The 27,164-nt window shown below is 43.3% G+C and overlaps 1 protein-coding gene across 2 annotated transcripts in view; it reads left to right on the top strand.

Moving 5' to 3' along the window:
• The window catches only part of LOC127682624 (guanylate-binding protein 4), a 103,452-nt gene extending 78,153 nt beyond the window's left edge, over positions 1-25,299 (top strand). Inside the window, exons 1-11 of one of the 2 annotated variants that reach the window (XM_052179108.1) lie at positions 11,303-11,448; positions 12,432-12,627; positions 15,830-15,957; positions 16,627-16,736; positions 16,928-17,124; positions 18,012-18,257; positions 19,203-19,483; positions 20,726-20,938; positions 23,423-23,525; positions 23,834-24,027; positions 24,920-25,299. In XM_052179108.1, the coding sequence (XP_052035068.1) occupies positions 12,456-12,627; positions 15,830-15,957; positions 16,627-16,736; positions 16,928-17,124; positions 18,012-18,257; positions 19,203-19,483; positions 20,726-20,938; positions 23,423-23,525; positions 23,834-24,027; positions 24,920-25,138 (1,863 nt within the window). In that variant the 5' untranslated portion in view covers positions 11,303-11,448; positions 12,432-12,455 and the 3' untranslated portion in view covers positions 25,139-25,299. Of the gene's footprint in view, positions 1-11,302; positions 11,449-12,431; positions 12,628-15,829; positions 15,958-16,626; positions 16,737-16,927; positions 17,125-18,011; positions 18,258-19,202; positions 19,484-20,725; positions 20,939-23,422; positions 23,526-23,833; positions 24,028-24,919 lie in introns of those variants that run through there. The other variant, XM_052179109.1, reaches the window with a different exon arrangement.
• Positions 25,300-27,164: the final 1,865 nt, after the last annotated feature.

Here is a 27,164-nt window from a genome sequence, read left to right as displayed (position 1 = left end):
AAACCGGTAGCCAGCATCAAACTAAATGGAGAGAAACTTGAAGCAATCCCACTAAAATCAGGGACTAGACAGGGCTGCCCCCTTTCTCCTTATCTTTTCAATATTGTACTTGAGGTACTAGCTCGAGCAATTCGACAGCATAAGGAGGTCAAAGGGATACAAATTGGAAAGGAAGAAGTCAAACTATCATTATTTGCAGATGACATGATAGTCTACCTAAGTGACCCAAAAAACTCCACTAGAGAGCTCCTACAGCTGATAAACAGCTTCAGCAAAGTGGCAGGTTATAAAATCAACTCAAGCAAATCAGTTGCCTTCCTATACTCAAAGGATAAGCAGGCTGAGAAAGAAATTAGGGAAATGACCCCTTTCACAATAGCCACAAACAGTATAAAGTATCTTGGGGTGACTCTTACCAAACATGTGAAAGATCTGTATGACAAGAACTTCAAGAGTCTGAAGAAGGAAATGGAAGAAGACCTCAAAAAATGGGAAAACCTCCCATGCTCATGGATCGGTAGAATCAATATAGTTAAAATGGCCATTTTGCCAAACATAATCTACAGATTCAATGCAATACCCATCAAAATCCCAACTCAATTCTTCACAGAGTTAGAAAGAGCAATCAAATTCATCTGGAATAACAAAAAACCCAGGATAGCTAAAACTATTCTCAACAACAAAAGAAAGTCTGGGGGAATCAGTATCCCTGACCTCAAGCAATACTACAGAGCAATAGTGTTAAAAACTGCATGGTATTGGTACAGTGACAGGCAGGAGGATCAATGGAGCAGGATTGAAGATCCAGAAATGAACCCACACACCTATGGCCACTTAATCCTCGACAAAGAGGCTGAAAACATCCAATGGAAAAAAGATAGCCTTTTCAACAAATGGTGCTGGTTCAACTGGAGGTCAGCATGCAGAAGAATGCGAATTGATCCATCCTTGTCTCCTTGTACTAAGCTCAAATCCAAATGGATCAAGGACCTCCACATAAAGTCAGACACTCTGAAGCTAATAGAAAAGAAACTGGGGAAGACCCTTGAGGACATCGGTACAGGGAGAAAGTTTCTGAACAGAACACCAATAGCGTATGCTCTAAGATCAAGAATTGACAAATGGGACCTCATAACATTACAAAGTTTCTTTACGGCAAAGGACACCATCAAAAGGACAAATCGGCAACCAACAAATTGGGAAAAGATCTTCAGCAATCCTACATCAGATAGAGGGCTAATATCCTATATATATAAAGAACTCAAGAAGTTAGACTCCAGAAAACCGAACAACCCTATTAAAAATGGGGTACAGAGCTAAACAAAGAATTCTCACCTGAAGAACTTCGGATGGTGGAGAAGCATCTTAAAAAATGCTCAACTTCATTAGTCATTAGGGAAATGCAAATCAAAACAACCCTGAGATTTCACCTTACACCAGTTAGAATGGCTAAGATTAAAAATTCAGGAGACAGCAGGTGTTGGAGAGGGTGTGGAGAAAGAGGAACACTCCCCCACTGCTGGTGGGGTTGCAAATTGGTACAACCACTCTGGAAATCAGTCTGGTGGTTCCTCCGAAAACTGGGTACCTCACTTCCAGAAGATTCTGCTATACCACTCCTGGGCATATACCCAGAGGATTCCCCACCATGTAATAAGGATACATGCTCTACTATGTTCATAGCAGCCCTATTTATAATTGCCAGATGCTGGAAAGAACCCAGATATCCCTCAACAGAAGAGTGGATGCCAAAAATGTGGTATATCTACACAATGGAGTACTATTCAGCCATTAGAAACAATGAATTCATGAAATTCTTAGGCAAATGGATGGAGCTAGAGAACATCATACTAAGTGAGGTAACCCAGACTCAAAAGGTGAATCATGGTATGCACTCACTAATAAGTGGTTATTAACCTAGAAAACTGGAATACCCAAAACATAATCCACACATCAAGTGAGGTACAAGAAGAAAGGAGGAGTGGCCCCTTGTTCTGGAAAGACTCGGTGAAGCAGTATTTGGCAAAACCAGAACGGGGAAGTGGGAAGTGGTGGGTGGGAGGAGAGGGGGAGAGAAGGGGGCTTACGGGACTTTCGGGGAGCGGGGGGCTAGAAAATGGGAAATCATTTGAAATGTAAATAAAAATATATCGATTAAAAAAAAAGCCTAAGGGAATTCAATACAGCGGTTAGGACCTATGGACCTAACGCTCCTTTTACCCTCTCTGTTCTTGAGTCAATTCCAAGAGGTGCCTATTTGCTCCCCAGGGAATGGGTATGAGTGGTTCAATCTGTTAGTGCAGGGACAGCTGGCAGGTGAGCATATTGAACCTTCTACTTTGCCCTGGAATACCCCCATATTTGTCATTCAAAAACGAAATGGCAAGTGGCAGCTATTGCAAGATCTTAGGGCAGTAAATAAAACTATGGTCCCCATGGGGGCCCTACAACCTGGACTCCACTCTCCAGTGGCTATTCCCAGGGGATATGTTAAATTAGTCATTGATTTAAAAGATTGCTTCTTTTCCATCCCTCTCCGTCCTGAAGGCTCAAACAATTAATCCCTTCAGGATGTCTTATCCTGATTTATGCAACATACATTACACAGATGACACAGATGATGTTCTTATTGTGGGGCCAGATGAGGGTCAATTGTATTATGTTGGTCAAGAACTCATTAATGCCCTCCAGAGTCATGGACTCCAAATCTCCCCCGAAAAGGTTCAGATTCACCCCCCCACCCCCGCCCCTCATTTGTTTCTGGGCTTTGAGTTGTTTCCTAATAAGATCCTCTCCTAAAAGGTTCATTTAAGGCAAGATTCCTTACAGACTCTTAATGATTTTCAACATCTGTTAGGAGATATCAACTCTGCCCCTACTTAAAACTTACAATGGGAGAGTTAAAACCTTTGTTTGAGATTTTACGTGGGGACTCAGATCCATCCTCCCCATGCACGCTGACCCATGAAGCACGAATGTCATTAGCCAAGGTAGAACAGGCTATAAATGAACAAAACATTGGATATTTCTCCCCAGATTCACCTCTTCAGGTCCTTGTTTTCCCTATTCCCTTTTCTCCCACTGGCCTTCTGTGGCAACTTAAACCTCTGTTTTGGGTCCACCTGCTGGCTTCTCCCTCTAGAGTGCTGCCCACCTATCCTCAGCTGGTTGCATATATCCTGTGCCTCAACAGGGAAATTGCCCTTAGGCTTTTTGGCAAAGATCCTGATATTATTGTTCTCCCCTACGATACCTCCCAAGTTCGGTGGTTCATTCAAAATAATGATGATTGGGCAATTAATTGCACCTCCTTCCAGGGTGTGATCAATAATCATTATCCCGCTGATAAGTTGGTTCACTTCCTACATAGGACACCTGTGGTTTTCCCAAAGAGAACCAAGTCAGCTCCGATTGCTGGGGCCGTGGTAGTCTTTACCAACAGATCCTCCTCAGATATGGCTGCTTTCAGCATCGGTGGGGAGGTCTCACGTTTTATGACAGACTTCTCCTCAGTGCAGCTTGTGGAGCTGGCAGCCATTGTCAGGGTGTTTGAAATCCTGCTTGAAACCCCTTTTAATCTGTATACAGATAGTGCCTATGTGGCTGCCTCTGTCCCTCTCTTAGAGACTGTTCCATATATCTGCCCCTCTACCAATGCCTCCCCATTGTTTGCTAAACCTCAAAAATTTATTCTTGCCCACAATTTTCCCTTTTTTATTGGACATATTCATGCCCACTCTGGCCTGCCTGGGCTGCTGTCTGAGGCAACGACATAGTTGATTGTGCTACCCAGGTAGTGGCTGCTGCCTTGTCTACTACTCCTCTTGCCGCCGGGCAACAGGCCCATGATTTACACCACCTTAATGCCCATACCCTGAGACTTAAATTTTCCATCACCCATGAACAGGAGCGGCAAATTGTTCAGCAGTGCAAGGGCTGCCTGACACTTTTACCCAAGACACGTGTGAGTCAACCCCCGTGGGTTAGTTCCTGGTGGGTTATGGCAGATGGATGTCACCCACTATGCCCCCTTCAGAAAGTTAAAATATATTCATATTTCTGTTGATACTTATAGTGGTTTTATCTGTGCATCCTTACAGACGGGAGAGGCTACTAAACATGTTATCAATCACGTTCTCTCTTGTTTATCCTCAAGACAGATAATGGCCTGGATTATATTAGTTCCAGCTTTAAACAGTTTTGTGCTCAGATAGGCATCAGACATGTTACTGGCATTCCCTATAACCCCCAAGACCAAGGTATTATAGAAAGGACTCATCAGACCCTTAAGAATATGCTTTTTAAATTACAGTCTGGAGGAGGGATCCTATATCATCAATCTGGCAACTTTAAGACCCTTTTGAATCATGCACTATTTGTCTTAAATTTTCTTACATACAGCTCTGCAGGCAAGTCTGCTGCAGATCGCCTTTGGCACCCTTCAACTGCTGACAACTGCACACAAGCCATGTAGAGAGATCCTTTATCAACAAATGGCAGAGCCCAGACCCGGTCCTTACATGGGGCAAAGGACATGCTTGTATTTATGATTCAGAGACTCAAAATCCCAGGTGGCTCCCAGAGCGCTTGATAAAACTATATAACTCACCCAGGGAAGAAAAACCCTGAGGAAGATCCCCAAATGTGCTTGCTTATAGAAAGCTGAGAATGCCCCAAGGGACGCTGTTCTTGATCCTCTGGATTTGGACATGCACCCACCTTTCCGAGGGTGCATCACAGGTAAGGAGTCAACAAGGAAAACCCCTTATCAACTTTATAATTACACCTGGCTGATCATTAACGAGGCCGGTAACGTTGCCAATGCTTCTTCCACAATTGGAAGCTCTGCCTCTTGGAGGCCCCTAGAGATAGACCTTTGCAAATTAGCCCTAGCGGCTCACTCCAATTGGGGTGTGCCAGATAAATATTTGCCTCTATAGCGCGCCCCCGAGATTTCAGATCATAGCACTGAGCCTGGCTGCAGTAATACAGTCAGGAGGGCAAGTCTCGCCTTAACAAAGGGAGGAATTTATGTTTGGCCCATGGCTTCCCATAGAGACCGCTCTTTGGGCCACCACTGTGGGTACAGCACTGACTACTATTGTGCTGCCTGGGGCTGTGAGACCACTGGAGATACTTATTGGAAGCCCTCATCCTCATTGGATCTTATCACAGTTAAAAGAAAGTTCCCTGTCAAGCAAAACTATACTCCCAATAAAATGTCCTTGAATAGTCAATGTGGGAGCGATAGCTCACTAAAAGGGTGGTACAACACCTTATTGATCACCTTTACGGAGTCGGGGAAGAAATATGACTGGGTGAACTCCCGAGGGGCCGATTGGGGCCCACACCTCTACAAAGATGGTAAGGATATAGGGCTGACTTTTAAGGTCAGGCTACTCAAAGAGATTCCCCATCGAAAGACAGTAGTTATTGGGCCCAACCAAGCCTTGCATCCGGCCTCTGGGGCCAAATGTCAGGCCAATGCAACCAAAAGGGCCACCCCGGCTCCTACCCCCTTATCTTCCACCCTGTTTCAGCCTACCCTACCAGCAGGATCCCCCTCATCTGCCGATTTGATTTTATCCATGGTTAAAGCCTCCATCACTGCTATGCATGCAGCCAATGCTACCCAATATGAAGAATGTTGGATGTGCTTTTCTCCTCAACCCCCTTTCTATGAAGGAGTAGCATATTTTGATCAGTTGTTGCAACCAATGATACCAATAGACTTGGCTGGCATCAGGAGAACAAAGGCCTCACACTGAGTCAAGTGTCAGGTCTGGGCTCATGCCTTTTGGGGCCTTCCATGCTCCCCCCTCAGGCCTTGCTAAAGGTCTGCAATCAGACTACTGTTGTGAACGCCACTTTTCAATATCTTGGGGCTCCTAATGGTACTTATTTAGCATGTTCCACTGGACTTACCACCTATGTGGTTACCCAGACCTTTTTAACTAACAAAGATTACTGTGTCCTGGTCCAACTTCTATCAAAATTAACAGTACACCATGCAGAAGATCTTCTTAAGTTTTGGGAAAGAGGCACTAGCCTGCCCCTCGATAGGAGTGAGCCTAATTTCGCAGTAACCCTAGCAGTAATCCTTGGTTTGGGAGCTGCAGGTGCAGGAACAGGTATTGCCTCCCTGGTCACCTCCCAACAACAATACGCCCAGCTTAGCCTCCCTGTGGACAGATATATTCAAGAATTACAAAAAGGCTTGAAAAATCTAAAAGATTCTTTAGTCTCCTTATCTGAGGTAGTGTTACAAAATAGGTGAGGTGACTTGGTGTTCCTGAAGGAGGGAGGGCTCTGTGTAGCCCTCAAAAAGGAGTGTTGTTTTTATTCTGATCAGACTGGTTTAGTTCAAGATAGTATAGAGAAAGTCAGAATTAGTTTAGAAGAAAGGAAACGCAATAGAGAAAAACAAGAATCTTGGTATCAAAATTGGTTTTCTACTTCTCCCTGGCTCTCCACCTTGCTCCCCAGCCTTTTGGGGCCCCTCATGGGTCTTTTATTGCTTTTGTCATTTGGCCCCTGGGCTTTTAACAGATTAGCCAGTTTCATTAAATCACAGATCGATTCTGCCATAAACAAACCAGTTGCAGTCCACTACCATCGGCTAGACATCTGAGGCTCAGCCAAAGACCTCTCTCCCACCGTCGCAGAGAGAGCAACCGTTGGCCTTCAATTCTCCACCCTTGCTGCAGACATGGAGCCTTCTTGGTTCTGTAAGCTGTGGAAATTTTGACCTCCGGCTCCTAATAGTGGCTGAAGGCCATAAGCTATGGAGTTGCCAAAGACAGGAATAATTGTGGTCCCACGAGCCAGATGCACACCACATATTGGTTGCAGGGTGATTCCATGACAGGATTATTGTGAGTCCACTACCTGGGTGCTCATCATGACCACCAAGGGCCTGATTAAGTCATTGGAGTGGGATGTGATGCCAGGAGTGGGTGCCACTCACATAGCCTAAGACAGAGGCCCTGCCCTAGTAGGACCTAAAAAGGCCTAGTTACTGTGGTGCTGGATGTGGGAGCAAGCCACATAGCCTAAAACAGGCTCTCCACTGACCCTCTTTCCACCAAACTTTAGGAAAGAAAAAAGGGGGATATGTGGGAGACCAAACTCTATGAAACCAGACCCTCAACAGCTGTCACCTTGAAAATCCACTGACGTTGCAGTGTACAGCTGAACCACCCCCTTCTTCACACAAGGCTGATCAACTGGTTCTCATCCTGGCTGAATACCTGGGGTTGTCTAGGCGGAACCAGCATTCCAGAAATGCTGTTGAATGCCACAGCCAGCATCCATCCTGGATGAGATTTCTTCCTTCTGTGCTTTTATCATTCCCCCCAGCCCCTCCCTACTTCCTCTTATGGAGTGTTCAAAACCAGGTGTTTTGCTTTTCATTAAAGAGGCTTTGACAAGACCCCGCTTTTGCTTGGCCTCGCTCTCTTTTCTTATCTGTTTTTCTCTTTCAGGCTTGGGTTCCCCTCCACTCCCCAAATAACTAGGTCCCTAACCCTAACCCTAACCCTAACCCTAACCCTAACCCTAACCCTAACCCTAACCCTAACCTAATAGTCAGGACAATTAGTGTATTGGTTTCCTGTGCCAATGCATTTTTTGTTTGTTTTTGTTGTTGTTGTTGTTTGTAACTCAATTGCTGAGGCTGCAGAGGCATACCTAGGTTCTGGGGAGGACAGGGTTTTTAGGTGTATCCCTGAATGTCTTGGAACTCACTCTGTAGACCAAGGAGATCTTGAACTCAGAAATATACCTACCCCACCCGTACCTCCTAAAGCTGGGATTAAAAATCAGTGTCATTACCACCAGGTGTGCCAACACATTTTAAATCAGTGGTGAAAGCTACAGATGCTCATGGGGAATCTTTCTGGTGTGAGTCATTTGTGGGGAATTCTTCTGGTGTGTATCTTGTTTGGGAAGAGATAAGGGAGAAAAGTCTTTCCATTGGCAGACACCAGTCAGAATTTCTACCTTGTCAACAGAGAAAAACATTGTTGATATTCTGTCAAAGCTCCACCCTACCCCATCCCAGGTATGCCCCACCCCATAGACCTGTTCCACTATAAAAGGGGCTACTTGCCCTCCTCCCTCTCCCATCCCTCTTTCTCATTGCTTGCCTCTTGGTACTTTCACCTCTCTGCCCCTCTTGGGCTCTCTTTCCCTCCTCCCTCTCTCCACATGGTCATGGGCAGCTTCCACTCCTCCACTTCCCTACTCTCTCTCTCTCTCTGCCTCTCTAACTCCCATCCTCTGCCCTGAATAAACTCGATTATATCCCATGTCTGTGTGTGTGTGTATGTGTGTGTGTGTGTGTGTGTGTGTGTGTGTGTGTGGTACCTCAGGGGGAAGAGGAGCCTGGGAATGGGCCCTGCCTAGGCATTCCCTTCCCCCACGCCACCATGCCACATCCCCTAAATCCTTTTCTCTCTTTTTATGACCCTTCATTGGTGCTGAAAACCGGGAACAAACCCTTCAAACATACTTAAAGAATTGCATCTCTGATTTGCCTGGCTTGGGAAATTCTCTACATTATACCAGAAACCAAACAATGAGAGAGGAAGACTTAAGAACTCACCATCAGGAAAAGTGAGTGGTTTGGGGGAATCTGCTTCTATTTGGAAGATAGGCAGACATGTATCTAGGCAGATTTGGCTGCAGTAATAATACACAACAAACCCCCCAAAATATTAACAGATTGTGAAAAAGCAGTGAGTATTTCTGTTTTTGTTTTTGTTTTTTGTTGTTGTTGTTGTTTTTGGTTTTTTGTTTGTTTGTTTGTTTGTTTTTGGTAACTCAATTAATTGCGGAGGCTGCAGAGGCAAACACTAGGCTCTGGGTTAGATTCAGGTGTACGCTTTGTGCTGGTTCCTTCTGTGTCAGTTGAATGCAGCAGTTGGTATAAGAGCTTTCCGTCTCTCACTGTGGGATGTAAGGAAGGGAGAGCTGGACTCTGGAGAAATGGAAATGCCATGAGTAACTCTGTACCTTTCACTCACAGCTAATTTACATAGCAAGTCACATGGTCTGCCCTGTCAATCCAGTAGGGGGATGAAGTCATTTCTTATGACCAAGGACAAAGAGAGCACGAATGGATACTCATATTTATTATGTCAGGACTGCGACCTAACCAGTTTCAGGGAGAGTTAATGATGACATCTATGCAGTTATCTGTTGTGGCTCATCTGGAACTCTCTTAAGTCAGTCTGGCTATGCCCTGTTTCTAATGTCACCTGCATAATATCTGTTTTATGACAGAGCTGGGGTAACTGCTCCTTAGTTCTGGCTGTTATTCAGGCTGGGCACTGATGTGCTAGAACACTCCCTCAAGGTGATGAAGGGATGAAGATGATTTTGCTAATGCATGTGGATGGAGGGGCGAGTTTTTCTCTGTTGAGAATTTAAGGTCCGCTTTGGCCATATAACCAAGGGATTCTGAGTTTGGATTTCCAGAGCCCATGGGAAAGTTCTAATCCCTCTGATCCTATGGTGAGGTAGGAGACAGAGATGGGGGAATCCCTGCAAACTCACAGGTCACCTAGCCTGCTATATGCAGTAGCAAACACAAGTTTGTCCAAGAATAAGTGAAAAAAGAGGTCCTATAAATGAAGCAGTCTGAGTACTGGCAACATAGCCTCCATGACCCCGCCCCACACATTGTATATATTTGATTTTTGAGACAAAAATCTCATGTAGCCCAGGCTAGCCTCAAGCTTAATATATGTCTAAGAATGGTTCCCCTGCTTCCACTTGCAGCTGCATGTATGCACTACCATGTCCAGTTCACATAGACAATATTTTAAATAATTTCTGAGAAAGGGAAACTTTCATAGTGAATGGCAAATGCATCAATGAAGGGGGCTTAAAAAGAGAGAATGGGGGTTAAGGGGGTGTGGTGTGGCGGTGTGGGGGAAGGGGGTGCCCAGGCAGGCCCATGTCCAAGCACCTCTTCCCCCTGAGGGACCTCACACACACAGACATGGTATAGAATAGAGTTAATTCAGGGTAGAGTTTGGGAGTTAGTGGTATAGTGGAAGTAGAGAAAGGCAGAGAGAGAGAGAGAGAGAGAGAGAGAGAGAGAGAGAGAGAGAGAGAGAGAGAGAGAGAAGAGAGTAGAGGAGGCCAGCCATGACCACTTGGAGAGAGGGGCAAAGAGGTGAGAGCAGGATGAGAGAGAGAGAGGAGGGGCAAGGAGCCCCTTTTATAGTGGGCCAGGTCTATGGGGCGGGGCATACCTGGCTGTTGCTGAGTCAGTGTGGGGTGGAGCTTAGACAGAATACCAACACATAGAGTAGAATTTTCTACTTGTGGGTTCATGTCAGAACTCACAAAAAAAGTCAGTATTGGGAGGATTTTGATGTTTGGATTTGTAGATTTGGAATGTTCACTTATATTGGGCAAATGGCCAAGAAAGAAAGAGAGTAGTCTGGAACATCCCCAGAAAGAGAGGCAAAGCACACTGAGAACTTCCTGACAGGGCCTGGAAGGAGCAATTCAGAGTTGTCATCTCTACTGACAGACCTGACAGAATTATGCCTTGTCCTTCCCAAGCAGATTGCACTGAAAATAGTGGCCATCTCTATAGTTCACCATCTCTATGAAGCTTTGGTTAAAGACTCTAACAGGGAGGTGACAGCAAATGAGCACTTTAAAGAAATTGGGGACTTTTTTTCTCTTTAACAAAAAGGCTAAAACACCCAGGGCTTGAGCACTCCTCTTTGACTGCCTAAACAAAGCTGGTTCCTGTCAGGACACTGTTTCAGTTTCTATTTCTCTGATCTTCTGGAAAACACAGGAAAGGCAGGTGAAAGCCCTTCTCTGCTGGGGGAAATCCAGTCATCTGCTTTGGCAAGAATACACAGCCTGAGTTTGGGCTGTATAATGGCTCTGTTATTCTCTCCTGCTCCATCTGAGAGGGAGCCTTTCCTCTGAAATGTGTGGAAGGGAAGCAGGAAGTCACAAGTCTCAATCCAAGAGACCCAGAGCACAGATGACAATCACTGATTAGCAGTGCTCAGTAGGGAGTACTGCAGCCCGATTTGTATGAAAAATGTGATTCTGTTTTCTCCTTTTTAGCATTGGTGATGGAAAACGCTCTAGGAAAGAAAAAACTGTATCAATCTGCAAGATGTAGTGCGGTGATAAATTCAGAAAGTCAGGAGGAATCTGGGAAATTCCTCCTGCTCAACTCAGCTCAGCTGAAGTCACAAATTCTGTTATTTTGGTCAAGCCCTCAATGACTGAGTCATGTGGCAAGGAGCATGGTTTCGATTTCAGTTCCCTTTATCTCAGTTTGTGTTTGGGTGGCTGTTACTTTGCCATTTCTAACAGTGGCTGCTCCCAGGAGGCTGGAGCAGTTGGAAGCTCAGAGAAAGAACCAAGGTGGCTGAGGACTGTCCCTGTTACAGAGCCAGCGCCTGGGTGAGCCACCACACTGTTTCTCTTAACAGATCCTGTGGGCTGTTAATTCCTTGGTGGGGTTGCAGACTTACCCTGGTGCGTGGGTGAGCACAAGCTGCAGACCACATAGGGTCTTGTAGTCCCTTGCAGAGCGCCCCCTGGTGGCCGAAGCATGCATGTACTGCTTTTCTTGGGTCTTCATCCAATCCCTGGCTTTGGAGACTATGATGGTGTCCTATCCTTGGTGGGAGCTTGGAAAGCCCTCTCTAGGGACAGGCGCCAAGCTCAGTACTCCAGAAGCCTCTTGTAGGGTAGCTTCTCCCAGTTTCCTGCCTTGTTTCTTCAATGTTTTCTTGACAGCAGACTTCTGTCCTCAAAGGTGTCACCAAGAGGCTTCATTTTATCTTGTTTTGGCAGAGTCAGTCCCTGTTTGCATTTATCTGAATTCAACCTCCAATGTCCCTACCTCGTTTTATTCTTATTTTATTTTAAGGCACACATGCACATGTGTGTGTGTGTGTGTGTGTGTGTGTGTGTGTTCATTCCCTGCTTCATTTTCTCTTCCATTTGAACAGAGACTCATCAAGGTAGGAATTTGCACCCATTTTGTTTATTCTTCCAAAACAGCTGCTAAGGCAGTGTCCAACACGCAGCCAGCAAACTTCTCACACTGAATCAGGCTTCAGATTCTTTCAGAATGCTAGGAAATCTTTCTACCCCAAACTGAGTGCTCTTAGTCTCAGACATGTGCTGTTGGTTTTCTCATGTTATTCTTTAAAAAGCCGAGGAATACTTTTTCTTGTCAAATAAGAATACTAAGATATTGTTTAAGAAATAGTGTAGCATGTTTGGAAAGGCTGCACTCATTTTCTGCTTTAGAAACATATAGAAGTTGAGCTATGTGTTGCACAAACAGAAGCTGAGTTGTGTCCATCTTGAGTAATGAATGATAAGAGAGGACTTCAAGATCCCGTATTTCAGCAAGTGACTGTTCTGAGTTACAGGTTCCTGTGGCATCCGATTGGACCATGGAGGCACCCATTTGTCTCGTGCAAAACTGGGAAGAGCAGCTGACAGTAAATCTGGAGGCTGTAAGGATTCTTGAGCAGATAGCTCAGCCTCTGGTGGTGGTGGCCATTGTCGGTTTATATCGTACAGGGAAGTCCTACCTCATGAATCGTCTTGCAGGACGGAACCACGGTGAGTGTCCTTTGGGTGTGCAAGGGACCATTTACCTGGACTAGCGTCCCATAGAGCTGATGACATTTTTCTAAGATCAGCTCATGGAGAGTCTAATGCCTCTCACGACTGAGAATTCCCCTTCTTATCATAAAAGTTACAGTTCCTAACCTACAAAAAAAATCACATTCTGAGTATTAATAGTTTCCCAACTTCATCAAAAGATCTACCACAGTATTCCCTTTGACCCCTGCTACTCTGTCTTGATCAGCAGCTGAACCAAAAGCACCCATTTGCTGTTAGGTACCTTTACACAAGCCACAAATTTCAAGTATGACTATTGTTCTACCTGTCCAATTAAAAAAAATATGGGCTGAAGGATGTGTAATATGGCCCTTATATACCCAACATCTAAACTGGGCTATCATCCCGTCTTGGTGCAGGAGTGGGGGTGGGGTGCGTTGCTTTGTTGTTTTTGTTTCATTTTTTATTTCTTGTCAAACCTTTTAAAAGCTTTACTTTGCTCTTTTGCTATATTGCACTACATTTGGCCATTTTCATGCATGGCTGTAATATGTTTGAGCAGCTTCCCTCCCTATAATATTTCTTCTCCTTTCTCCCCCTCTCTCCTCTTGGTCCCTGTCATTCCTCAGAAGCCTCCCTTTCACCCTTGTCCTTGCACATGTGTGCCTCAGTTTAGATACGGAGCCACACAGGAGGGAAAGTGAGATCCTTTGTCTTTCTGAGACTGCCTTCATTACCATAGCGAAGCTTTTAGGAATTGTCTATGGTGAAATTAATGGACTGGAAGGGAGCATCCAGAGCCGTCTCATTAAGAACTAGAAGCTGACTGACCACAGGAACACCAAGGACATTCTCTCACACTCTCTGAAGCTCCGAGACACTAATGTTTACAGGGAGCATGTTCAGCCTGTCTTTATGTGTCAGGGAGTAAGTTTGTATATGCGTGGGTATGTATTCCTTGTGCACGCTGCAGGCCAACCTCCCTCCTCCTTCCTTTCTTCCCTTCCCCCCTCTTCCTTTCTTCCCATCTTCCCATTCTCCTTCTGGGAGTTGGTCCTGCATGTCCATACTTCCCCCCCCCCCCCCACTTTATAGCATGTTGTTGTTGTCTGAGGATATCACGTATCCCTTACACATTTGCTGGTGAGCACTGTTGATGTTTTCAGCATTCCATGCGTCCTTCAAGCACTGGGAGGAGCATAAGACAAATTTTTAATTCTTCTGACCTGTATACTGCACAATTGTACGCTATCTAACCCACTATAAGTAGCATCAAGTGCCATGACATTTTTGTTTATTGTGAAGCATTCTGTTTTTTTCTACTAAGTTGTCTTGTATTGTTTGAACTGACTTGTAGGGCTTTCTTCTCGTGATTCTGCATAGAGTTTCTACCTTTAAAAATCCCACAGGCAGCCTTGTTCTGAAATACATTACTTAGATTCAGTGGGATTTCTGATTGAAACTTGAGTGCAAAACTTAGACCCACAGGCATATGGTTCTCTCTGTCTCTGCTTCTGTCTCTCTGTCTCTCTCTCTCTATGGTTCTCTCTCCCTCCTTCTCTCTCTGTCTCTCTCTCTCTCTGTTTCTCTCTCCTCCTCCCCTCTCTATGTGTGTGTATCTCTCTCTGGTTCTCTCTCTCTGTGTCTCTGGTTCTCTGTCTCTCTGGTTCTCTGTCTCTCTGTCTCTCTGGTTCTCTGTCTCTCTGGTACTCTGTCTTTCTGTCTCTCTGGTACTCTGTCTTTCTGGTTCTCTGTCTCTCAGGTTCTCTCTCTCTCTGCCCCTATGGTTCTCTCTCTCTCTCTCTCTCTCTCTCTCTCTCTCTCTCTCTCTCTCCTCTCTCTCTTCTCTCCCTCCCTCCCTCTTCCTTTCTTCCCATTTTCCCATCCTCCTTCTGGTTATGTTTTTCTCTCCTCCTTCCTGTTGTCAACTGGTACCTGGGAGTAGTTCTCAATCCTGACTGCAGTGGGTTTAAGTCTTTGAGAGAAATCACATCAGGTGTCATGGGTCTTACCCTCTTTCCATTTGGTTGCTTCCACTGATGAGGCAATGGACACAAAGCTCATTGAAAGAACTAGGTAAGAGAGGAAGGGGCATCAAAAAAATGAACAAAAGCTCAGGGGCCTGGCAGGAGATTGAAACCCACTATACCAGCCTGCTGTCCATCATCATGCCAGATGCATGGGAGAAGTCATTGGCAACGACAAAGTTTTGTGTTGACCATCTGTGCCTGGAGGCTTCATGTCCTCCGTAACTGGCCCCAGTGCTTACAGGCCTGGTGGGAAAGGCAGCACACTTCAGCAGGCAGCCTGTGGCCAAGCTGTGTTGCTCTGTTAATTTTGAGTCAGGCATTGAGAAAGCCACAGTAACAACACCAATAATATCAGAGAGACACATAGCATTCTACAGTGTCCATCAAAGGTATACCTGAAGTCCTCCACTTGGCCTTGCCTCTTAAAAGTTCCCACAATGATTCCCTTCATCGCCGTGTAGAACAAGCTTTAAACTCATCAGCCTTTGGTTGATGTTCCAGATCTAAACTCTAGCACCCACTCATGGAGTAATGAGAGGGCACGGTGGTACCGCTTACAGTGGCATAGCTGGGCAAAGGGAACCAGCAGGTGTGAGCAAATACCCAGGGAGTGGCCAGGTAGGAATTAAGCTCCTTATTGGAAAGAGGCAGGTGAAGAATGAGTATTGACCTGTGGCGAGAGAAATATTGGGTGGAACTGCATTAAGAGAACTGTGGGGCTGGAGAGATGACTCAGCCATTAAAGGCTAGGCTCACAACCATAAAATATAAGAGAACTGTGAGTTGAAGTGAAGCAATAGGCCCTTGGCATGCTAAGGCTCACCAGGGTCAAAGCCGAGGGAACTCAGGCCAGTTATGTGGCCATTCGCTCCTGTTTCTCAATTGTTGAACCCCATGCCTTTGGACATCTTCGGACTCAGATCAAAACATTCCAATTAATAAATAGAATCTACACTAATTCTATAACACAGTCTACTTTGAGGGTTCACACAAATGAGACAAGAAGATGTTACCAAGTGTTTCTTGAAAGCATCTGTTATAAACAGACTAAATTAATTGTCCTTGCTCAAATGGCAGCAACCCCTTTCCTCGAAATAGCCTCAGTACTCTGCTAGCCCTGGTCTTCCTGCTCTGATGTGACCCTTTTCCTGTTGTCCTCTTCTCTTTAGGCTTTTCCCTGGGATCCACGGTACAATCCCAAACCAAGGGTATCTGGATGTGGTGTGTGCCTCATCCCACCAAACCAACTCACACCCTGGTCCTTTTGGACACTGAAGGCCTTGGTGATATACAAAAGGTCAGGTAGTGTCTTCTCTAATACAATTACATTTTGCTGTAAATTCTCAGATTAGCTCCCCTCCTGCCATGTGCCTTTCTATGCTGTTTTTTGTTGTTTATAATTTTGGCTCTCTTTCTGGCAGAAATTAACATCATGGTTGTATTTATATGTTTACAAGTTTACTTGCTATTGCCAAAAGTCATTTTTCAGAAGGCAACCACATGGAAATTGCCAGCCACAAAACATGCCTCTGCGTTTTGTCTCAGGAAAACCAATGAGTTACATTTAATGAAATAGGGTTTGTGTTTATAATTGAGATAAATTTATAAAAGTGTAACTGCCCATTTTTCATTGCCTACTATATTCTAGACACTTAGGAAATGTCTTATATACATCGAATATCTTGTCTTTTTATCAGTCAGTTCTGGAAACTAAACTTGTGCACCTACCACTGAGCTATATCCTAACTCAGTTAATTTATTTGCTAGAGGAGCAAATGGCCTGAGAGAGACAAGTGTAAGTATTAGGAATGAGTATTGAATGTAGCATTATTTTCAAATTTTGTTATTTCTCCCAGATTCACTAATAGTTTATCTGAAAGAACCAACAGTTGGATGATTGGATGAATGAATGAATGAATGAATGAATATGAGATTCTTGATTCACTTGTCCTTATGTGATTTCCAGGGTGACCCTAAGAATGACTCATGGATCTTCGCCCTGGCTGTGCTTCTGAGCAGCACCTTTGTCTACAACAGCATGAGCACCATCAACCACCAGGCCCTGGAGCAGCTGCAGTATCCTTCCAGGGACTAAACTGCCACATTTAGTTGAATGTAGGAAGAAGGCAACTCACTGCCAGTTCTCTGGTCTAAGTCAGTAAGCCTTGAATTAGAATAGGCCCAGGCCAAAGGGAACGATTTTTAGTAGTTGAGTCTACATGAGCCCTGGAAGATATTTTGTTTCATATCCTTAGCTACAATCCCAGCTATGTGACTGAATTAACAAAGCTAATCCAGGCAAAATCGAGCCCCAGAGAGGATAAAGTGGAAGACTCTAGTGAATTTGTAAGTTTCTTCCCAGACTTCATCTGGGCTGTTCGAGACTTTGTTCTGGAGCTGAAGTTAGATGGTCGGCCCATCACAGAAGATGAGTACCTGGAGAATGCCCTGAAGCTGATCCCAGGTATCAGTGGGGAGGGAAGTTAGAATCAACTAAGCCCTGCTCAAAGATTGACATCTCTTGCTTGAGACAGCATTGAAACTCTTGTTAAAGGAGATGACAATTGACAAGTGGTCGTGATTTGAACAATCTTTATTACCTGAAAGTGTCCTGGGGCTACTTTAACTGAGAACACGTGATGACAAATGATTAAAAACCCATTAATATTACAATAAATCAAAATACATGAAACTAGGGGAGGATTACAATCAAAATGGTCAGTTCCTATGCCTTATTGACTTGTGACATATTAATTTATACATTCTTTCGAGAAGATGGTTCATCAAAAAAAATAAAACCTAAAACCATGAGAAACTCTATTGACCTAATTTTAAAAATATTTTTTTTTGATTGAGAATGTCTTTATTGGGAATACTAGCTCAACAAGTTAGTCTTTTCAGTGGATGTAGGTGTATAAACTACTTAGCTCTCAGTGGGTGGGGGTTGGGGGATAGATTTATATTTCTATAATGAGAAATATTTAATTTTCCACCAAAATTTTGCCCTTCAGCCTTATGCAATGTGCTGGCATGTTAATATTACAATTTATTACATGAACTATATTTAGTAGGACAGATAAGTACCTAGAATTAATATTTGTCTTTTATTCATTCATCTATAAGCAGTTAATTTATGTCACAGAGTCTCTCTGCAAAATAATGTCAAGTCCCCTATAATGACTAAGCTATGAAGTCTCTAGATGCCCTGGGTGCTTTAAAACTCTTGGTACAGCCAGTCAGAGAAAGGGAGACTTACAAATTTTATTGCAATAACAGCCTTGAAAACATTCCTTGTCAATCGCTTTATCTTGCAGCTATTTCTTCAATGAGTACTTTTTTTTTTCCTTTTAGGAAACAATCCCAAAGTTCAAAAGTCCAACATGACCAGAGAATGTATCCGATATTTTTTTCCAGTTCGGAAGTGCTTTGTCTTTGACAGGCCCACAAGCAACAAAAGTTTATTATTCCAAATTGAAAATATTCCAGAAAACCAGCTGGAATGGAGTTTTCAGGTTGAATCAAAAAAATTCTGTTCATACATCTTCGCCAATGGCAAGACCAAGACTCTGAGAGGGGGAGTCATTGTCACAGGAAATCGTGAGTTTCTTTTGTCACAAGCATGTCTCTGTGGCTTAGAATATGTGATGAAGTGTTGATTCTTCTGTGGTCTTGAACATTTTCGTTTGTTCATGTAAAGGAATATGCAGATAAATGTGCACATCACCAATGCATGTTCCATACTTGAACTTTCTGTACATGAGTGTTTCTTGAGGTCTAGCACATCTCACACAACTAATACCATAAGATGACTGAACAGAAATCTGCAATTTCTTGGGGTCCCTGAAAGAGGGTCTCAGTTTGATTTTACAGATTATTTATGAACTGACACCAGTCAGAACGCAGCAGGCCTAGAGACACATGCAATTGGAGAAACCAATTTAAGTATACTAAACCTGATAGACACTCTGCCTGTGTAACTGGGTTTCAACCATGAACTGTGTCCATACATCATTCCATGTTCTATTTTCTTTCTTCAAATTTCTGATGGTGGTTTTTATTTTTTCTTCATTCTGATGGAGCTTGAATTTTCATTTGGATTTTGGTCTCACAAAAGGTGAAATGTACTTTCTCTTTCAAACAAACTTTTACTGTATTTATATGGTAGAGTTCCCTTCCCAAGAAATCTTGAAACCCCTTGTTTATAATCACTGATTACTTTTAATGAATTAAATTTGAGAACTACAAAGGAAAAAATTTGATTTTATTTAATAGATGCTGGTTCCAAGAGGGCATGAAATGAGAACAGAAGATATGGGAGATATAAGAGGGGCTGGAAACGTCAAGATAAATAGGATTTTGATGCTTTAAATAAATGCTCGGTCTAAAGCTTATAGCAACAATTAGTGAGAACAATCATTTTATTTTATTATTTTATTTGTTTCGTTTTTTTTGTTTTCTAGACAGTCTTTCTCTGTGTAGCCCTGGCTGTTCTGGAACTCATTCTATACACTAGGCTGTCTTGGAAATTTTCCATTTTTTCAGGGCTGGGGACTTTGGTGCAGAACTATGTGGATGCCATCAACAGTGGGACTGTGCCATGTTTGGAGAATGCAGTGATGACCCTGGCCCATCATGAGAACTCCACAGCTCTTCAGAAGGCAGCTGACCACTACAGTGAGCAGATGGCCCAGCGAGTGAGGCTCCCCACAGACACGCTCCAGGAGCTGCTGGATGTGCATGCAGCCTGTGAGAAGGAAGCCATTGCTGTCTTCATGGAGCACTCCTTCAAAGATGAGAGTCAGCAATTCCAGAAGAGGCTGGTGGTAATACACCTTAGCATTTGTCTTTCCTAATCCATACACTTTTGAGAGGACCCCTAGACTTTACTTTTCTTATCTCAAGATCTGCATCATTCTCATTAGAATTTTTATGGGTAACATGACTCCTTGGACTAGAATTTGCCCTTTTTTAAAACAATAGAATTTTATTTACTTTTACTGCTATGTAACAAGCTGTCATGTGCTAAATGGCTTGAAACTATGCAGTTTATTATCTCAAAGTTCACAATAGAGGTAGAGCAAGGGTGTGTGAGTTTCTGCTCAATGTATTACAAAGAAACAAAAAATGTGGTGCCAAATGGAATTAGTTCTGATCTGTAGGTCAAGGGGAAGTTCTCTCCACTTCTCAGCAAACATAGAAGCACTGGGATGGGCCATTTTCTTGTCTCTAAATGTTCTGATTTCTGTTTATGCCACATCTGGAAGAAACTTACATTTTGAAGGGTGACACCAGGTCACCCTGTGCCATATAATAACAGGATTACTACTATCAGTATGTATCATTAGTATCAGCATAGGATTACTATCCATTATGTTCATTAGCCCAGGTTGATAAAAGAGTTTTCACCCAAAAACAAATCTCAGGGGACAACCATAACCCACCAGACAAAGGCAGCTTCCTGAGAGGTACTGGTTTCCATTTATCTGAGTTTGAACCCTGAAGGACAAAAATCTCTTAGTTCATATTGAGGAGATTAATCAAGATTATAAGTTATAACACACACACATACACACACACACACACACCCTGCTACCACCACACACACACAACCTCATAATGAAACAAAACATACCTATTCCAGCGTGCTGACACTCAAACAATTATTGAGAAAATTAAAGAGGCTTCAAAACTCTGATGAGTACACTTACCTGTGAGGAATTGGTTTGTTGGCCATACCTACCTCCATTCTCAGAGGAAATATCACTTCTAAACCAAAGCAAAAATTACTTTTGTCTTGTTCATCACTGAAATCTGTTTCTGAGGAAACTAAACTTGTGTCTTCCAAGTCATTTTCATAGTTGCTGTGTATGACTCCCAGGATGTTAACAGACTTCCTGAAGTTACTCAGAATTGACCCAACTGGGTCTAAAGCAAATCTCCTGAGTGTCCTGATCTTCCTTCTGTCTCCAGCCACTCTGTGGCTGTCACACTAAGATCATCCAGTATGATAACAGTGTCACTTTCCTTCTAAGAGATTGTTTTGTCTTCCCCTATTCACCTGGCAGGCCACCATAGAGGAAAGGAAGGAAGAGTTCATGCGACAGAATGAGGCAGCATCTATCCATCACTGCCAGGCTGAGCTGGAGAAGCTTTCCGAGTCCCTGAGGAAGAGCATCTCATGTGGAGCCTTCTCTGTTCCTGGGGGACACAGCCTCTACTTAGAAGACAGGAAGAAGGTTGAGCTGGGCTATGAGCAAGTGCCCAGGAAGGGAGTAAAGGTGGGGAATGACAGAGGCAGTGGTGTACAGAGCTCAGCTGGATGCTGACTGCTAGGTACTGGTAGACCTAACCGAGCTGAAGATGAAATCATGGGTAGCAGACACTGAGCATTCACATATGGCCTGAGGGTTCATTTTGGATGACTTGGCTTTAACACCAGTTTTTATTTCCCAAGATAAATAAGTGAACAAGTCCAGTTTTCTGCTCTCATGCACTGGACAAATGTAATGCATATATGGCCTCAAATGGTGACTATGGCAACACTGCCACTCCTTGGCAGATTTGTAAGGTCAGCCAATAGAATCTCAAAATTCTGTCTTTTAAGGAATCTATGCTGTTATGCACCATGACTGCAACTGGTTTCCATTTCATTAAGAGATCTCTAAAGATTCCTTTGTGTTCCTCAAACTCAAACATAACTTCTGAATTTTTCTTAATATGCATAATCACAAGAGTGAGGTGGTGCCCCATTGTGGTTTGATTTGTTATTTTGCAACATTTTAGTAATGCAGAGTACAAATACTTGCCAGCCATTTGAATTTCTTATTTTAAGAAATACCTTTGCAGGGCAATTACATGCTATTTTAAGCATGCTAGTTTTCTCTGTTGTGTTGTATACATTCTTCATCTTCTTCAGATATTAATTCCTTAGCACTGTGCAGCTTGAGACATCTTCTCTCATTCTGTATACCCCCTTTCATCTTATGGACTCCTCCCTTCACTGTACAGAAAGCTATTGCTGCCTGTCCTCTCACCTCTCTATTTATCTGTGCTTCTGGTGTTAAAGCTAAAACACCATCACAAAGCCAATGCCCTGTGGCTTTTCTCCTACTTTTAGGAGTATTAAATTGCCAGGTCTTAGGTTAATCCATTCTCAGTTTACACTTACATAGTAAGTGTAAAACAGGGATATAATTTCTTTCTGTCTTGGCTCTCAGTTCTCTGTTATTTCTCCATATGTCTATTTTTTATGAGAATGCCATGTTGTTTTGGAACTACTTATTTCATCTATCTATCTATCTATCTATCTATCTATCTATCTATCTATCTATTTACCTATCTTCTATCTATCTATCTATCTATCTATCTATCATCTATCTATCATCTTTCTTTTTATCTGTATAGCTATCTATCTATTATCTATCTATCTATCATCTATCATTTGTAATCTATTTTGTATTAGCATATATTCATATTAGTATATAGTATAATATTTCATATTAATAGTCAACTTTAAAAATGCTACCAATTGTGAAAATATGAATGAATCTAGAAGACATTATGTTCATGGAAATAAGCCTTAGACAGACAAATATTTCATGGCTCACATTTAGTGGCATGGAGGAAACAATAATAAACTAAGGCAAAGCAATATTAACTGCCTTATTAATTGTTCTATTGCTGTGAAGAAATACTATGGCCAAGGCAAGTCTTATAAATAAAGTTTTTAGCAGGGGGCCTCCTTATAGTTGTAGAGGATTTATTCATAGTCATCATAATGGGAAGCAGACATGCACGGCACTGGGACAGTAGGTGACAGCTTTTCATCTTATGCACAGGCAGCAGGCAGAGCAAAAGACTGGGCCTGGTGCGGACTTTTGAAATCTCAAACCCACCCACAGTGACACACTATGTTCAAGGCCACACCTCCTAATCCTTCCCAAAATGTTTCACCAACTAGGGTCCAAGCATTTGAATTTATGAGCCTATGAGGCTCAGTCTCATTTAAACTACCACATTAACACAGAATATAATGGTGATTACTGTACCTGATCATACAGAGGAAAGGGAGTTATTAATCAAGAGGTATGAACTTATAGTAATAAGACATATTAGTTTTGGTAATCAAATGGTGACTCTAAATATAACAATCCTGAAACTTACAAAAGAGTAGGCCTAAGTGACATTCCAATAAAAGGTAACAATTTGAAGTAAGTAATGTACACATTTATTTTATTATATAAATTAACAGTATATAATAAATCAAATTTTATGTTGTATTAGTTAAACAAGTACAGTTTTAATTTGTTAATAATAAGATAAATGTGGGAAAAAAAACCTAAGAAAGTATCCTAGACGCACAAGTATTGGTCATCTAAGATACAAAGTAAGATGTCTGTTGGTATTACCTTAGCTATAAAGTCTGGAACACTGATGTAGGTAGGAGACAAAATATATCCAAACCTGGTAAACAGTGGAGGCTATAAGTCATTGGAACTGCATGTATCTGTGGCAGGAGGTGTAAGCAGGAGCAGCCAGTGGGCAGCATCTCTGGGAATGGAGGCTGTGAAGCTAGCAAGGAGGCTGAGGCAGAGGGTTTTCATATCCAGAAAGAGCTTGAATTTTTGGTTATAACCATGAATTAAACATTGTAGGGCAGGAGTCAAAAGATTAGTTTTATTGATCAATAAATACTAATACTACCTCATCAGAAGACTATATCTTTACTGCCTAAATTATATTTTCTTGTCTTGGCTTCCCAGGCAAAAGAGGTACTTATGAGTTTCCTGCAGTCACAGGCTACTATGGAGGACACCATCCTGCAGACAGACAAAGCACTTACAGATGGAGAGAGGGCCATAGCAGGTAGGGTAGAGGGTTCAGCTGTTAGAGGGGTGTGTACCTTCTGCAAAGCCCTATGACTGATGCTCAGGAAGGTCCTGGTGGAGCAAGGAGTTTCCTCCTGCTGGAGGTCATGACCTCTCCTAGATATACAAACAATAAGGTTTTTGGTGTTGTGTTTTTATGTCCAGTCAATTAGTACCTTTCCATCCTGATATGGACCACAATGATGCTGCCTGACTAAGACTAATGGGAGTGCTCAGAGGTTTCCCTATGAGCCTTAGCTACATTTGACTGTGATTTCGTTCTTTTGTCAAACATCTGTGGAACAGTTGAGCGGACAAAGAGGGAGGTGGCTGAGAAGGAACGAGAGCTTCTGAGGCAGAGACAGAAGGAGCAAGAGCAAGTAATGGAGGCTCAGGAGAGAAGCTTCCGAGAAAACATTGCTAAACTTCAGGAGAAGATGGAGAGGGAAAGGGAGATCCTGCTGAGGGAGCAGGAGAAGATGCTGGAGCACAAGCTGAAGGTGAGTGTAGATGGGGCTTGGAAGAGCTGGACGGGTGGTGCTGTGACTGGAAAGGAAGCGTTAGTCTCAAGTGTTAAGAACACTTACTATTCTTAGAGAGGACCCAAGTTAGTTCCCATCAAGCACATGGCAACGTACATTGTCCAAAACTAGAGTTTCAGGAGATTTGAAACCTTTCTTTCTTATCCGTGGGCAGCACACATCCACATAGTACACACACACACACACACACACACACACACACACAAGCAAAGTACTCAAAATGTACAATAAAATTATTTTATAATACATAAGGTGGAGTTAATCAAAAAAGATATAAAAAAAGTCAACCTCTAGCCTCCATGAACATGTACAAACAGATGGATATGAAACCATTTACATATGTGCTCACACATTCACAATGAAAGACAGAGTAATTAATTTAATTCAAAAGCAAAATAATACAATAAAATAAAGAATGATGCAATCTCATAAATGGCTCTATTTATCCCCATACATTTTTCCCTCCATCCTGCAGTTTAATAACCCATGCTGCAGTTTAATAACCAGTGTTTTCTAAACAAGGTTGCACTCCCATTATCTGTTAAATAATCTAAGAGATAACCCCTCATCAGAACTGAAAGTCAATTTTAGTTCACCTGCTTTCTGCAATCTCTACCACAGGGCAATTTTTTTTTGAATATTGGAACAAATTTCTTCACTCTGTATGAGGAGCTGCTGAGGAATCCCCTCTATATATGTATAAAGCACGGGTATTTCTGTTGATACATGTGAATGTCTTGAAAGATCAAAGACGCTCCTCAGGTGGTAGAGAAGTAGATAATGGTACTTAAGATAAAGTTATGAAATGCACAATGCTGCCTGCAAATAATGGCAGAGTTTTCTTTTACAGATCCAAGAAGAACTCCTTATGGAAGGATTCAGAAAGAAATCTGATATGTTAAAGAATGAAATAAGTCAACTGAGAGAAGAGATGGAAAGAACAAGAAAGAAATCCTCACTGTTTTCTAACATCTTTGACACAGTTGGCAATGCATTCATTATGATTTTACCAGGAGCTGGTAAACTATGTGGAGCAGGGCTGAAACTCCTCAGCTCACTTACAAGGTAGTCTGAAGAGTGTCTGTGAAGGAATTTATAAAAACCAGACTCCTATTATTTTGACACCAAACTCTGTGCCTTTATTTTTAAATATATTTGCTACTTTATGACCATTGTTATGAAGAAGGTCAGAACTCCCAATTAATAGCTAAATAAAAAGATACTGCTTCATTGGAGTTGAATTCTGTGTCAGTTTATTACCGGTTATACTCAAGGTTAAAGATACAAACCAAATGGAATCTGCGGCAGCGACGGCGGCGGTGACGGCAGTGCAGCAGTGGCTGGTCCAGCTGAAGGGCCATCAGCAGTGGAACCAAGGCGACACAGGGTCCAGTCAGGCCCTGCGCCCACGACCACTGACCTTCGCTGACCAGCCGGGCTGTAAGCAGCTGCGGATTTGCGGCACCTTTCGCTGCATGGAAGCCACTTCAGAACTCGGCCTCCCGCCAGTCAGGAGAGGCTCACCTCCATCTTGGTTTCGGACTCCAGAGAGATCGGACAGACTGAGGTACACAAACATAACCTGAGGCCAACACTGTGGGAGTCTGAGCCCGACGGGCGTTGGCCTGCACGCAGGCCCTGGGCTGTTCGGGGAGCCATCGGGGTGCCAACCCAGCCAGGAGGTTTTTTTGCTCGGGCAGGCGCGCGCTCTGCCATTTTGCCTACAGGACGCCAGAGAGCTCTGGCGGGCAGAGTCAGCTAACAGGCATAGCCAGAGGCTAACAAAGCGGGGGTCTAGGTCCCAACAGGCCCTGGACTGACCCCAAGAACTGGGTGGCTTGGTGGGCCATCTGTGTGTCAACCCGCCCAGGAGGTTGTTAGCCCAGCAGACTCTCCCGGCGCTTTCCGGGAGCACGCACGCCCACCATCCTGGTCACCTGGCGGACCCAGTTGACAGTCATAGCCGGATGGGAACTTTGCCGGGACCTTGGCCTCCCAGGCTTTTGCCTGGACCCAGGGCCTGGGCGGCCAGGCTAACCTTGTGTGCTCCAGCCCGGTTGGGGGATCGGCTGCCCAGCGGAGTGATCAGCACGCAGGGGAGGTCCCAGCAGCATATACCATCAGCGCTCCCTGGGGGTGCACACGGCCTCCATCTGATCTACAGACACAATCTGGGGCAAAGCACACTAGACCTGCAAGGGCACCTAAGAGGAGGACAGCACAGCAGCAATCTGCTACAGGGGAAACCCAGCCATATAGTGTTGCAGTAATAGCCCCAGAGCCCCACAGGAGGCCCAAACACCAGCCAGGGACAAGACCAACGAAATCCAGAGAACAAGATGGCAAAGGGCAAACGCAGGGCAGGAACGCTACTAACAGAAATCTAGGCAATATGGCAGCATCTGAACCAAACTCTCCAACATCAGCAAGTCCTGGTTATACCAACACACCAGAGAAACAAGATTTGGATCTAAAATCACTGATCATGATGCTGCTAGAAGAACACAAAAAGGACATAATTGAATCTCTTAAAGAAATACAGGGGAACATGGATAAGCTAGAAACCCGTATAATGGAAACAGAAAAATCACTTAAAGAAATGCAGGAGAATAAGGCTCAAGAGATAGAAGCCAATAAAGAAGAAAGGCAAAAAAACTTAAAGAAATGCAGGAGAACTTGAGTCAAGAGACAGAAGTCATGAAAGAGGTAACACAAAAATCTCTTAAAGAATTACAGGAAAACACAAACAAACAAATGATGGAACTGAGCAAAACCATCCTGGATCTAAAAACAGAAGTAGAAACAACTAAGAAATAACAAAGGGAGACAACTTTGGAGATAGAAAACCTTGAGAAGAAATCAGGGGCCATAGATGCAAATATAAACAACAGAATACAAGAGATGGAAGAGAGAATTTCAGATGCCGAAGATACCATAGAAACCATTGACTCAACAGTCAAAGAAAATGCAAAATGCAAAAAGCTTGTATCCCAGAACATCCAGGAAATCCAGGATACAATGAGGAGACCAAACCTAAGGATTATAGGTATAGATGAGAGTGAAGATTTACAACAGAAAGGGCCAGCAAATATCTT

The sequence above is a fragment of the Apodemus sylvaticus genome, chromosome 4, assembly GCF_947179515.1.
Source record: "Apodemus sylvaticus chromosome 4, mApoSyl1.1, whole genome shotgun sequence".
In the NCBI taxonomy this organism is placed as follows: Eukaryota; Metazoa; Chordata; class Mammalia; order Rodentia; family Muridae; genus Apodemus; species Apodemus sylvaticus.
Note: the sequence above shows the minus strand (reverse complement) of the source record. Positions and strands in the feature narration are given on the sequence as shown.